Source organism: Pterocles gutturalis, unplaced genomic scaffold (assembly GCF_000699245.1).
Source record: "Pterocles gutturalis isolate BGI_N339 unplaced genomic scaffold, ASM69924v1 scaffold45546, whole genome shotgun sequence".
Lineage (NCBI taxonomy): Eukaryota > Metazoa > Chordata > Aves > Pterocliformes > Pteroclidae > Pterocles > Pterocles gutturalis.
The window spans coordinates 5,687-19,885 of record NW_010102110.1 but is presented as its reverse complement, the minus strand read 5'-3'; the positions used below and the strand labels follow the sequence as shown (position 1 = coordinate 19,885).

Sequence of the window (14,199 nt, the reverse complement as noted above, 5' to 3'; positions counted from 1 at the left end):
TGGTGCTAAGTGTACATACAACATTAATGTTTTATTTAGGAATGTAGGAGTGAAAAAAAATATCATTTTAATGCCTCTGCAGTCAGAAGCTCTCAAAGGGTTTCGAGAACATCTGCTCTGCGTACTCCTGCTCTCCCTAGTTCAGACAACTGTAACAACCTTTAGACCTTCAGTGAAGAGATGAACTAGAAATGCAGCCTGCCACATGAGAGCCGGAGAAATCAAGGGCATCTTAGGGATTTTAGAGTTCTGAAGTGTTAGAAGCAGAAGGATTGTTAAATGTTCGTTTGATCTCGAAGGTGAAAGGGACAAAGGGCACAAGTTCTGAAACACTGGTTTAATTTTTTTTTTCAAAAGGCATAAGAATTAATTTAGGTTACTTTAAAGTAACGTCCATCAACATTTAAATCTTCAGATTTTATATGAGGTAACATCTTAAATTATAAATTTACTTTAGAAAAATTGTCACTGAATGAGAGACTGAGGAGGTGTTGGAAGAGACTAATGTTTTGGTGGGATCACTAAGCTTTTAACTCACTATCTTGTCTGTACTTTTCTTTGTTCCACTATAAAGCGAATCTAGAGCATAAAATTGTATTTCTCAGTAGTATATGAAAAATCGTTTCTCTCTACCTTGGTACTGGCTTAGGAGTAAAAGCATTTAAATGTGAAAATAGTTTTTCTGAAGGCTGAGTATTGGATCTCCTCCATTACCAGCAACCCCTCACGTGAAGTGAAAGCTACTGAACCGAAGAGTAACGTGTGTGAGACATGCAGTGTGTTCTCTTTCAGACCTGACACTCAGCATCGGGGCCCTGCTGCTCACTCGGAGAATGATCTTCCAGAGCAAGAGGAAGAAATCCTGGGATCAGATGATGATGAACAAGAAGATCCAAATGATTACTGTAAAGGTGAGAACTGTTTAAGACACAGGATTGTCAATGTAATGAAGATATTCCCTTGATTTTTCCATCTACTATAGAGAACGAAAATTGACCCCCTCTTATTTTAAGTGGTTTTTGAAACCGCATGATGCATTTTCCAAGCGAACCTGAAATGGAGAAACTATTCTCTGAGATTCCCTGTGTTACCATGTAAGATTTGAGTTGGAGAGCTGTTTTTAATGCACGTGGTTAAAGCTGATAGCTTTTCGCTTGTGCTAGAGGGCTTTCAAGATTGGTAAAAACAAGTAGGTGTTCAATTTCTTTTTGCTTTTCATCTGAAGAAGGACACTTTCAGGTCCAGATCAGCTTCAAATTCTTCACTTGTTTTCTTGTGAAGATCGTTTTAGTATCCACGCTTCAGATAACTTTGTCCACAAATACAGCCTTCCGCTATTTTTCTGAGTAGAAAGTAAAAACAGAGCAAAAGGAAATATAATGGTATATAGTCTTGTGTCAAAAGGGTGAGGCTTTTTTTACATAGCAAGGACTTTAAAAAAGCCAGAACACTGATCATAGAAGTTCAGCTGATCAATTAGTTGAAACTTGAGTGTGTGCCCCACCTCCAAGTGCTTTGTAAGACTACTTCTGTGATGCTATTTATGGTATATATTGAATAAGGCAGAGGGAGAAGCATGTAACGAATATCATATGTGTGTGTAAAAAATGCAGAGTAGAAATAGCCCAGGGAACTTGAGTTGTGTTTCTTGCACTTCAGTGCTTTACTTCAAAGCACTTTTAGCATGCTATCCGAGTATTTGTGGGATTTTGCTTCTTGTAAAGCAAGTGGGAGGAAGAAAGTCTTTATGTGAATGAGCTGTTGCTGTTGTAACTGAAATCAAGTGAGGAGAAGGGGCTTCTGCTTGAGCTGATGAAGTAATGGGTAGCAGTGCTGTGTCTTGTTTATGAACCAGTCAGTCAGGAGAGATGAATCTTCCTGGCAAAGCATGCATTTCATGAGTGGTATTTGCTGACCACAACTGAACAGTAAGCGTCTGGAATCTAGGGTGTAATTCCAGGTTCTGGCAAAAATTTATGCCTTAACGATTACAGATTCTTCTCTTCATTCTGTTTTCTGCCGGTTCCCTTCTTCCCTTGTGTCTTTCTCTGGCCTTTTGTGTTTCTATCATGGAATCTTCCTGCGTTGTCAGTGGCTGGGAGATACTGGGGGTACGGGGAAGAGACTTTCCTGGTTCCAGTGGTGACGTTAGATGGCAAAGTGCCTTTCAGTCAGGGGAGCAGCTACGAGGGAAACTCAGTTGGGGTCTTGGGTGCTGTACTCTTTCATGGTATGGGGATAGAGCATGCAAAAGCAATGCTGATATTTGGCTGTAGGATTCTGTTACTGAACGTCTTAAGCTGTATTTTCCAAAGGTGGTCAGCCTAACAGACTTCAGATGCTTTCACTGAGAAAATAATCTTTTGTGATACTGCAGCGATGACCTACATTGAAAAGGAGGACAAGTCAGTTGTCCTAGTTCAATTATATTAAACGGATACTTTTAAATCAACTAGAGGGCTGTTCACAGCTCCTCCTCTAATGTACTGTATATTTGTTCTAGCAAGATCCAATTAGAGAAACATTTGCATTTGTTTATATGATTAAAAATTTAAACACATCAAATAAGTCTGCCTTAAGTTGTGATGCGTATTCCACATACCTGCCCTTCAGCACTTGTGTGATCTTGGTATATAAACTTCCCACTGTTTTTCCAGGTGGTTATCACCTTGTGAAAATAGGAGATCTCTTCAATGGACGATACCACGTGATTCGGAAGCTTGGATGGGGTCACTTCTCCACTGTGTGGCTTGCCTGGGATATCCAGTAAGTCCTTCTGTTCTAGCTAGTGTTTCTGGTGGGAATACACAGCATTGCAAAAAAATGATCAGAAAGCATCTTTTTACTTCTAGATAAACACAAAACATAGCTGTCCTTGAGAATAAGTTGTTAGTATAAGCATTAACGGTCTCCAATTTATTTACTGTGTGTGTAGAGGGAGGAGATTTGTGGCAATGAAGGTGGTGAAGAGTGCAGAGCACTACACAGAAACAGCACTGGATGAAATCAAGTTGCTAAAATCGGTGAGTCCCTGAGAGTGGGGTTCAATTTTTGATATATTTTTTTTTAAATTCATTTTTGGGAGTTCACATTGGTTGTGTGCTTGGTATTTCTGGATCATGTAGCTGCAAAGAATTTGGATAGAAACCTAATAGTAGCGTGGTAGGTCTGACTCCAAAATACATTCTTGCCTAGTAGTTATGTCAAGGAACACAAAATTAATCCTCTTTTTCTCTGCAGGTCCGCAACAGTGATCCAAATGATCCAAGTAAAGAGAGAGTTGTTCAGTTATTAGATGACTTCAAGATTTCAGGAGTTAATGGTTCTCGTATCCTTTTGAGGAATAAAGGCAAAGAATTGCTTAAAGATGGGATTTTGCTGGGTAGCTGTCATGTCAGGGCTGGTGAGCAATGCCCCATCATCCCTTTCACTGCCTGAGGAAACCTGCTCTAGAATCATCTGCCTCAAAGCTGCCTGCTGAGCTCAGATCCAGAACGATCATTCAGCCTGACATAATACGCGTTGAGTCATGGAGACAGCACTGCTTAGTCATGCTTTTAACATGAGAGACGGGGTGGCTGCGTCTGGTTTGTGAATCAGGATGGAATGGCTTGATGTCTGAGATACCTTTGTGGTAAGAGAGCTCACCTTTCTCAACCCCTGAGTTTTGCAGGCAGCCTGGGAATCACACCTTATTGAAGTAAAGCACTGCAAAATGTTAAGATCAGTAATTAAAAATAGCAAACACATGCGGTCTGTAACTTGATAATAAGGTGGTTTTCTAATTACAGAAGTGTCCTACCTTGAACTTCACCAACATTGTCAGGGTGTTTAAAGTGTATTGCTTTGAAAATCCCCTGTAGTTCTGTGGGCAGCCTTCTAATAGGCAGTGATACCTGTCAAGTCACCATAATGCACTCTTAAAATTCAGAAGTTGGACTTTTGTGCGTGTTTCTGCTTTGCACTGCCTTGAATTTTATTTCAGTGAGAATTACTAGGCTGCTTGAGGGAATCGAGCTGTAGGTTATAAACATCTAACACTTTTAGGAAAAGTAGCACCATAGTGTATTTCCTCTAACTTTTTTTTTTCCGGTACCTAGTACTGAGTAAATGTTGACTTGATCATGTATTTCTTTCGCTGTTGTGAAACCACGTGTGCTTTCTGCCAGTGTAGCAGAAACGCAGCCTAATAAACTCCTAGAACTTTGGTTTCTAAAGCAAAGGCACAATACTGAATGTGTCACTAGAGTGACTGTAGCTGTTGAGATCTTACAGACAAAAAGCAGATAACGTAAATATTATTGAAGTCCAGGCTTGTCAAAAGTTTGTTTTGGTGGTAAAGAGGCAAAAGAGGGCAGAGAAAGTAACTTAATTGTTTTGAAGATGGCTTATGAAATGGAAATTTTATTATCTTTTCAGGTAATGCTGGTACAGACAGATCTGGCATCAAGTTTTGCCTGGAGCAAGAGCCTAGGCTGTTCCAAAACGTACGTTGTTGGCTTGAAGCTGTCTCAATACTAGCAGGAAATACTAATACACACCTGGTGTAACTGGCTTCCACCCAGAGTAGGAGATTGCTACTGCTACATATTATTTTAGGTTTTAGATAACAACGCTGATGTGTGTAACAGGGAGGCAGCTTCTCAGAGCTGTGTCAGAAGGGTTTTTTAATATAACACACTTAACTGGTATGGATTTATTCTGATCCTCAGTCCTGGGATTGCAGGGCTCCTTGGATCACGCTGTCCATCTTTTTCCTTGACTGGGTTCCAGATATCTGTATGGTGTTTGAAGTTCTAGGGCATCATCTCCTGAAGTGGATCATCAAGTCAAATTATCAGGGGCTTCCACTCCCTTGTGTCAAAAAGATCATCAAACAGGTAAGCTCCAGTTCTGACTGTGCTGCTCCCCTCGGCCCAGTGAGGACTCTCACTTATCTTTCTTAGATCCAAGAAAACAAAAATTTAAAAACCAGTGCTGTATCCCTCATGCAACAAAATCATTCTTGGGGTAATATTTCCTTTCTCTACTGCAAAAACCTTCTGCTACAGATAAATATTTTCTGACATTTAAACCATGATGGGAGGCCAGCTTTGCTTTTAACCTTTTCTTACCCTGGTTATTCCTTTTACATGCAAGTGTTTCTTTTTTAAAACTGTCACAGTAAGTGTACAGCGCTTAATGATGGAAAGAGCAAGAGAAACCTGTTCTTCCTACTGGATGGTTGCCTAAGAAGAAACGTCTTTCTACGTGTGGGATGGAGGGGAGGAGCAAAGCATGGCTTTATTGTAGAGTATTAAGATTAGATTTGCAACTGTCTTAAGTTATGAGGGTAAAGAGACAGTATCTTAAATTCAAAGTGAAAATGTGTATGCAAATCTGGATTTTCTGGAACTGAGTAGTAACTGCTGATCACATTAGCTCTAATCTGGAGTATTCTCAAACACAGAAGTTCTTCAGATTCAGCAGTCATCCTAGGCAATTTTGCATTTTCACTTTGCTCTCAATTTGCTTATTCTTTGCTTTTTCTAATGGTCTATTTCCTTCTCTCCTGTCTGCAGGTTCTTCAGGGTCTGGATTACTTGCACACAAAATGTCGAATCATTCATACAGATATTAAACCTGAGAACATTCTTCTGTGCGTTAACGACCAGTATATCCGCAGGCTGGCTGCAGAAGCAACAGAGTGGCAGAGATCTGGGGCTCCCCCACCATCTGGCTCTGCAGGTACTTTTTCCCTGAGAATGGTGCTATTTCCCCCCGACATCCCCGAATCGTAACTGATCTTACTACAGAAAACTTCCTAATTGAGTGCAGTGGAACAATAATGCGAGTAACCTCTGAAAAGCCAACTGGAAATTGGGAAGTTGTAAACTCAAATTTGATCAGGAAGGCAGTGGTTTGTGAAAGAACAACAGAGGGAGCACACAGCATGGTGGCACCTGCGTTTAACACTTTAGGCACCGCTAAAGTGACAGGGCCTTGGCAGGGCACACCCTGCAGAAAGGCTGATGCACTCAAAACAGTGCTGAAGCGAAAATGTGGTGAGGTACTTCTCCCATTTTCTTCAAAAGTTTATTTCCTTTCATTGCGTGAGGCTGGAAATGCATCTCATGGTCTCAACCAGAAGATTTACCTGTTGTCTGTTTGCAGAAGTCTGAGAAACTTCTGATAAAAACTGCTTCCTTGACATGCTAACATCCCTAAAGATCTGAGAGCAAATTCTTTCGTGTTCCAAGTTCCTCATGTTCCTCCTCAGAATGTCTCTCTACTAGCGTGTAGTTTTCAAGAACACTGCAGCGTGTACTGGAAGGCTCTGTCAGTCACAATCTTACCCCACCAGTGTTTAGCTGAGCCCATCGTACCACAGCTTAGCTCAGGGAAGCTCCCTTAACTTTGGTATTTGAATATTCTGGTTTGCATTTTCTTTTCAGCAAGATGCATAATATATGCAATAAATAAATAAAGCTGCATGACAGGAAGTTTAAGTCTTTATCAGTCAAGCAAGTCTACTATTTGGAATTTTAATCATGCGTTTACTCATTTAATGTTTTTATCTTTTTTTATTCTTGCTATACTTTTGTAGAGAAATGAGCCTTCAAAATAACATTTGTTTAGATCTTTAAAACGCTGTTACCGAATCACGTAGGAAAAAGCTTACCTTGAGAATGCAGTTGCAGTTTTTGACTAAGCATACTAATTTACTGATCTTTCTTTCCCTTTCAGTGAGCACTGCACCACAGCCAAAACCAGTAAGTAAGAACTTTTGTGCTGTCCGTCTTCTTACGGTATCTCCTGCGTTGTTTCATAATGCAGTCAGCATTAAGGGAAAACAATCTTACATCAGAAGGAAGAGTGTGATTTGTGTTTATCCTAGACAAAGGCATCAGGGTCGATGCCGTCTTGGAGACGTAAGTGGTATTAGCTTGTATATCACCAGAATGAGTAGCCTTTTTGGGGGTCTCGAGGTCTGTTCTGAAGGTGACTGTGGAGTCTGACGTCCCTTATTTGGAGAATGCTGTAGGTTTCCCAGGTCAGGACAGAAGTGCACTGATAAGAGCCACGGAAAACTGCTCCAAAAACCTTAATATCTGCCTTTAATTTGGGAGAAGAACTGTCTTGAGAGTTTTCATTGCAGTCTGCTTCCTCAGCTCTGAAATAAATTAAATCTTGATGTGTTTTAGCTTTGTTGAAACATGAAATGCTAAGTCCAATTTCTGTGCTTGCTTCTGCGTAGGCTGACAAAATGTCAAAGAATAAAAAAAAGAAGTTGAAAAAGAAGCAGAAACGGCAGGCGGAGCTGTTAGAGAAGCGAATGCAAGAGATAGAAGAAATGGAGAAGGAAGCAAGCCCTGGGCAGACACAGCCCGAAGAGGAGGAAGAAGCTCAAAGCCCTCTGGAAATGCTCATCAAAGTTAGTCCACCAGAGGAAAATGTCAGCAAAAAGACAGGTACGGACCTTAAGTACTGCTAAAGTAGAAGTGTTGTCCTTTCACTCAATCTGGCATGAGTAGAGTGAGCACCTTTAGTAGACGTGGCTGTTGTCACTTAACCTGCTTGCGTTGCGTTCTGCTCCTCTAAAGAGGTCGGGAAATTTCCTGGTACAAATTGAATTGGTGAATGATTGTGTCCAGTTCCATTTTGAGAACTACCTGCTTCTGAGGGCTCCCCAAACAAGCTTCAGCTGTTACTGTGTTCACACATATTGTGCTGTCTTCTCTTTTTCCCCTCTTCCAGCTGAAGTCGTTGTGCAAGAGCAATCTATTGTAATGGAAGGCAGCGTGGAAAAATGTGCAACAGAAATAAATTGCAATGGAGTGATACAAATGACGGACTTAGCAGACTCTGGCAATCAAGGTTCTGTGCGACTTGAGGATGACCTTCATAATGCCAATGACTGTGGCGATCACCCGCACACACAGAAGGAGAACTTCCATAGTTGTAATTGCAGTCAGCGTAACGGTGACTTGGAGAACAGGCCTCAAGAAGCAGTGTCGGACTCGTTCGCGCCCTTAGCTTCAGAGGATTCCATGGCGTGTCAGCCCACGTCCAACGAAGAGCAGTCCTTCAGTGAGCGGGAGATTAACCATTTGCAAGAAAGCATCCGGACAGAGATACCGTCAGAGGACGAGAATGAGAATAACAGCCCGTCAGACAACAAAGGTATAAGAGGAACCCTGTGAGAAAGGGCTTCTTCCTCCTTGATCCGGGAGAGTCGTGTTAGAGCACTCTGGCAGAGTATTAATGGAAACCTTCATTTTGGAGGCTGAGGTGATCAGAACCAACTGTTTTGAGCCTTTTCCTCCCAGGAGTAATGAATCTGACAGTCCTACTCTTGAGACATTCCCTGTCAGTAGCTTCCAGTTGTAGCTGTGCCTTAATTTTGACGATTGGATGCATAAGTATTCCTACTTTCAGAAAGTACCTATACATTTTGTTTTTCAGTTTAGGAACATTCTCTCCTTTGTCCCAGGTGTTGCTTATGTGATTGTCATTTATAGTTAGAAATACAAGTCTACAAACTCTCACTGGCTGTTAAGTTACGGGATGAGTACGGTTCTGATAGTTTTGTTCTTAAAATGGAGCACAGGTAGCTCCTCTTAGTTACTGGAGTAGATGTTTTCCCAGAACTGGAAATACAGCCTGACTGAAACAAAGCTTATGCAGTGTAGGGGGAAAAAAAACCACAGTCTTTAATGCTTTTGTTGAAATAGAACTTGTTTCAGGGAGAAAAAAATAAGTCTTGTAGGTTTAGTAGAACATGAGGCACACCATAGTGTACATCAGTTTAAATGCATTCCAGGTGTGTGTTTTGAAAAGAACTGGAATCAGTTGATCAAACTGTCCTTTTTTTTTTTTTGCATCTGAGTCGAGGTCAGGTGAAGTACGTCTGCTTGGGGAAGGAGGGAGAAACTAGCATTTGTTACTTCATAAAAAGAAATTCTGTAGTGTTTTCTTGGCAGAGAACTGCTGGGGAGTTACATGGGTGAAAAGTAGCAAGTGAAATGTAAAGATTTTGAAACTTAAACTGCATTTAGTTGGATGCCCCCTGCTAGACTACTACTAGGTGGATTTTACTTCTCACAGCTCTCTCCCAAGTTACTTTAGAGCTACAGCTGGATGTAATTAGTGACTTAATATTTTTCCTCTCCTTTGTGTCATTGAGGTTTCCCCAGTATATATTTTAGCTCTTGTGACTGGCTCTGTTGCAGCAGTGAGTGACGGGTATGTCAAAAAGATGCTATAACATGTGGATATAATATATCTTTCAAATATTTAGGAGGACTTAAGGGTTGGGAGGCTTGTTTTGTATCTGGCAATGCCCTCATTTAAAAAGCCTGTCTGGGTACAGATAGACTTTTCAAGGCTGTGCAAAGAGGGCTGGGAAGTGGTTGCTCTTGCGTATCCTTACTTGTCCTGCTCTGTAACACCGGTCTTAGTGTTAGTTCTGGTGTTCATAGTGCAGACTGATTTTTGTGAGTAGGCTTTGGGAAGGGAAAAGTTCTGATCCGTAAGCAAACCCTTTCCTGGGAAAGGAGAGGGCTGTAGGATTTGGATAATGGATGGTGACCCTGTCTATGGAGCTTTAATCAGCTGTTGTGCATGTTGCCTCTAGGAAAATCAACTGCTGGGAATTTCCTTCTTAATCCTCTTGAGCCCAAGAATGCAGATAAGCTCAAAGTGAAGATAGCTGACCTAGGAAATGCCTGCTGGGTGGTAAGTTGAAAATCTTTTCACTTTGGTTGTTTAAACCTGCTAATTCATTCACAGTATGCCAAGATGGGAAAGAATCTGTAAAAAACATTCTGTCTTAGAACTGCTTGTGAGAGTAGTGACAGTTCCAGACTATGTTGGGGGAGAAAAAAGCGGGGAGCAGGGACACAAACGTCCCTCTAATGTGGGATTTCAGCCTGTGTTCTGGGTGCCTCCTTAGTCGTTAGATGACTTCTAAAAGGCCTGGGAACAGTGTCACATGTAATGTGTGGAAATCTGCATACGTGAAACTTCTGAAGGAGCCTGTAGCTCTCCTGGAGAATGAGAAAGTTGCAAACAATTGCTCTGATGTGCTGGTTCTGTAGTTTATTAGCTTGTCAGACCATCTCAGTGGATTCATGAGCCCATGAAAGAGACTCGTAAAGAGTTTTATTCTTTGATGGTTGTGCTGTGCTGCTTTTGAATGTTTGACTTTTCAAATAGAATAAATGTCTATTTTACTTGGCTTTTTAAATGGCAAAATGCTTCAGATCTTAACGGGAGAGAGTCTCAGCATCGCACATCAGGCTGGCAGTTTCTGGCAAGAAGGTCTTTCACTTTATTTGCCTTAAGGTAGCTGAATCCTGTCCTGTCTGTCATGATCAGATAGGAGAGAGTACAGCTTCTCTTATTCTGTTTTTGTGGCTGGCTTTCCTCTAAATTGCGGGGAGGAGTGTCTCATGTCAGCTTTTAAACAGCTCCTGTAAGAATATAAGGAAAGATCTAATGAGGATGTAAAATTCAGATGAAATGTAATGGGAATTTATCTGCTCTGGCCTTCCAGGCTGGGATTCTCCTCTTTTTAAATGGTCTCTTAACTGTTTAATAAAATATTTTTTTCTGTCTAGCACAAGCACTTCACTGAAGACATCCAGACAAGACAGTACCGATCCTTGGAGGTGTTGATAGGGTCAGGGTATAACACCCCTGCTGACATCTGGAGCACGGCGTGTATGGTGAGTGGTGTTGTCTGGGGGATTTTAAACTCTTTCTGCGGAGTGTTCTGGGATACTCTTGTGCTCTGCACTCTGGACTGCCCAATCACTAGCCAAGCCTGGCAAAAAACCCTCTCAGGTGTTCAGCCAGCTTCCAGACTGGCTGAATACCATGTTTCCATACCAAAGCTGTTGGTTTTTTTGGGTTTTTGGGGGGTTTTTTTGCCACGTGTGGCTTTCCTTTTGAAAGTTAGTTTTGTTGTGCAGCTCTGGCAGATTTCAAATACCATTGTACTTTGCCATCATGCTTTGTGGAAAAACGAGACAACTATACAATTCTGAAGACAAAACTCTTTCAACAGAAAGAGCCACTCTGCTGCATCCAGCACTGTTTCACAGATGTCTTCAGTGTAATTTCATATTTTAATCATATGCATCCTCTGCTTGTTTGGAATCATTTATGATCTGAGTAATGCTGAGATGAGGCTGAAGCTGTTCCTGTACTTGCCATGTTCTACATTTCCCAGCTATTAAAAAAAAAAGTGATCAGTCTAGGCAGTTACTGTGTGTGCCTCTTTGGTTTCTCCATTCTGTGTTTGCTACAGATCAGAGCTTGGTTTCTATATTTTAAACTCGGAAAATAGCGAGTGAAGTCATACAAGCTGTGATTTTGATGCGTGTGGTAAAACAGAATGCGATTAGGTTGTGTTGTCTCTGCAGAATGCGTGGCCAAAATTACACCGTGGTTACTGCGAGTGCCTGATTCAGTGGTTAGACTGCAGCAGTCCCTAAAGATAAGTAAGAATACAGGCAGTCAGAGGTAGTGTTTTGAGTAAAAGGGAATAAGTGATGAGTTGAAATGAATACAGATGTTTTTCTCATTTAAAATATGTGAACTGTTTGCAAAATGTCTTTTTAATATCTGAAATTTGAGGGGAGGAAAGAATCTTTGGAAAAAAATCTGGAGTTTGGACATGACATTTTGCAAAACGCTGTTCAGGCAGAAGAGAGGCTAAGCGTGGGAAGTGCCTTCGTTTATAGAGTTTCCCAGGAGCTGACTGCCTTACGCTGGGATCCAGAATTCGTCATAGAGATGCCTGTGATGTTTTTAATGCAGTTGTTTAACTGTTGCAAAGATGGTAATGGTGTACTAGCGTCCTACAGGTTCTTCTTGCCACCGCTTTGCTTCTGGCGCCGAGAGATCCGCCGAATCAACCTGCAGTACGTCTAATGTGTGAAGTGGATTGAAGGGATTTAATGTGCTCGTTTCTGTTTGTCTAGGCCTTCGAGTTAGCAACAGGAGACTATCTGTTCGAGCCTCATTCTGGGGAAGATTACTCACGGGATGAAGGTGTGTTTGTCAGTCTTTCCTCTTTAAAATGGGACATGCAATACAATGGTTGCTGCTTCAGAATGAGCCTTCTCTTGCAATGCAAAGGCTCCTTGAAAAAAGATCCTTTACCCAAATCAGCACCTGCTGTGCTCGAGCCTCTGCACTAAAACACTGTGCAGTAAAGCCCATGTTCCTGGTACGGTGTTTCCCATTCCTCCTGCCGCTGAATTCTCTACCTTCTCAAACTGATCATGCCTCAAATTGCCCTTTTTTCCCCTTGCTCCTTGACTTTCTCCTTGCTTATTGTAACCTGATTTCAGGCAGATCTCAATTTTTTTATGGAGATAATGTCTTGTCTTTTCTGCATGTCCCAGTTTCCTCCTCTGGGATATAAGGTGTCTTGTGTGGATGCATCTCATTGTCTTTTCTTTTGAAAAAAATGCAGATCACATTGCATTGATCATAGAACTTCTGGGGAAGATACCTCGCAAGCTCATTTTGGCAGGAAAATATTCCAAGGAGTTTTTCACCAAAAAAGGTAAAAGGAGACAAAGCAAATGTCACTTATCCCCTCATCCCCTGCCCCAAATACACAAGAGTGCCCTGCTGGAAATGCCAGTTAACAACAGATACAAGCAAAGATGCCTCTTTAAGTCTTTTTTTTGTTTTGTTTTATGAAGGTTTTCTTGGTGAAACTGCAGCTAAATAGAAAGCATGCTTGTCTGTCTAAAAGGAACTACACCCTAGGCCTTGACGTATCAGTGTAGATCAAATGCAGCAGGTAGAAAAACAGTACTGTAGATGTTTCTCCAAACTTGAGTTGGCTTTATTTAGCTGATCTCTGTCAGCTAGAGGTGTTGACTCGCCTTTGAAGTCTTCTCTGGATGACTTTGTTCCATTTCGAGTGTGCCACTCGCCAAAATAGTGCCTTGCATCCTGAGCTGTGTTGCTCAGGATACATTCTGCCTTGCTGCTGATCATAAAGCCCTAGGGACCTCAGAAATTCACTGAGTCTCAAGAAGAAGTTTTTGGCCTATTTTTATAGGTTTGGTTTTCTTTTTTTTAAATAAAACAAACACTTTTTTGTTAGTAGCATATCGCTTCCTCAGACAGTGCTGCTTGTATTGTGTGTGTGCCAAAGTCAGTGGCAGAGTGTTTATCTTCTATGTCAACCCGTATAATTGGTGATTTAATTAAGTTAAAATTGAATCAGAAGCAGCAGGAGGGGGGGGAAAAAAGCCTTCAAGGAAGTACATGTCTAGAACAGTCTTCAACAGCAGAAAAGAGGTTGTAGTCTAACTTATTTCTTCCTTCCACATGCCCCACCATTGAATGCTTCCATGCCCCACGATTTGGAACAGTTTCTGGATTCAGTCTGTCTTGTTCAGCTGCTCTGCTCCCACGACTTGCGCTGAACTTGTCTGTCTCGGTTTTCAGGTGATCTGAAGCACATCACCAAACTGAAGCCCTGGGGCCTTTTTGAAGTCTTGGTGGAAAAATACGAGTGGTCCCAAGATGAGGCAGCTGCATTCACAGACTTCTTATTACCCATGTTGGAGCTGATCCCGGAGAAACGAGCTACAGCAGCAGAGTGTCTCAGGCACCCCTGGCTTAACTCCTAGAAGCTTCAACCCAACGCCACAGCACTACACTCTGGTTTACAGCATAGCGTACAGGCACCCAGCTGCCCTTTCCCGGATCCGTTTTGTTTTGTTTTGTTTTTCCCCTTGTTCATTCACAGTGTGAAGTTCTTCCTTCAAGGCTTCCGAGATTTTAGATAAATCTAACCTGTTCTGCTGAGTTTGCTTGTGTGACTCCATGGGTTCTCTCCTCAGCCAGTGGGCATCATCTGTGTGTTTTTGCCTTGACTGGGCTTCGCCAAAGACTAATTGACTAGAAAATTAAGCTTTCCCCGAGTCTCCTCACTGTTACGCGCCGTGTGTTACAGATGTGAGCTCACCTGTGCTCAGATACGCTCCCTTAGCTAAATTTCAGCTCTCCTTTCTTCGCGAGGGGGGGCGTGAAGATCTTGAATGCCTCGTTATCTCCCTGACTCAGGAGTTGATTTCCCGCTGTTGATCCAGTAGCTAGTAACAGATGGCACCAAGGTGGTGTTAGTTCCCTGTAGAGCAAAGACCTCAACATCCTCCAACATTTTCTAGGTGTCTACCGTATTCT

The 14,199-nt window shown here is 41.8% G+C and overlaps 1 protein-coding gene across 1 annotated transcript; it reads left to right on the top strand.

The window, feature by feature from the left end:
- Nucleotides 1-717: 717 nt before the first annotated feature.
- SRPK1 (SRSF protein kinase 1) lies at nt 718-13,892 on the top strand (the record flags this gene model as incomplete). Its single annotated transcript, XM_010085322.1, has 14 exons — nt 718-911; nt 2,658-2,766; nt 2,936-3,023; nt 3,241-3,328; nt 4,774-4,880; nt 5,562-5,727; nt 6,727-6,752; nt 7,238-7,451; nt 7,738-8,163; nt 9,617-9,717; nt 10,602-10,709; nt 11,970-12,039; nt 12,467-12,559; nt 13,459-13,892. Coding segments are annotated over 14 exons (1,975 nt in total), but the record flags the coding sequence as incomplete, so codon positions are not given.
- Between the last annotated feature and the right edge of the window lie 307 nt (nt 13,893-14,199).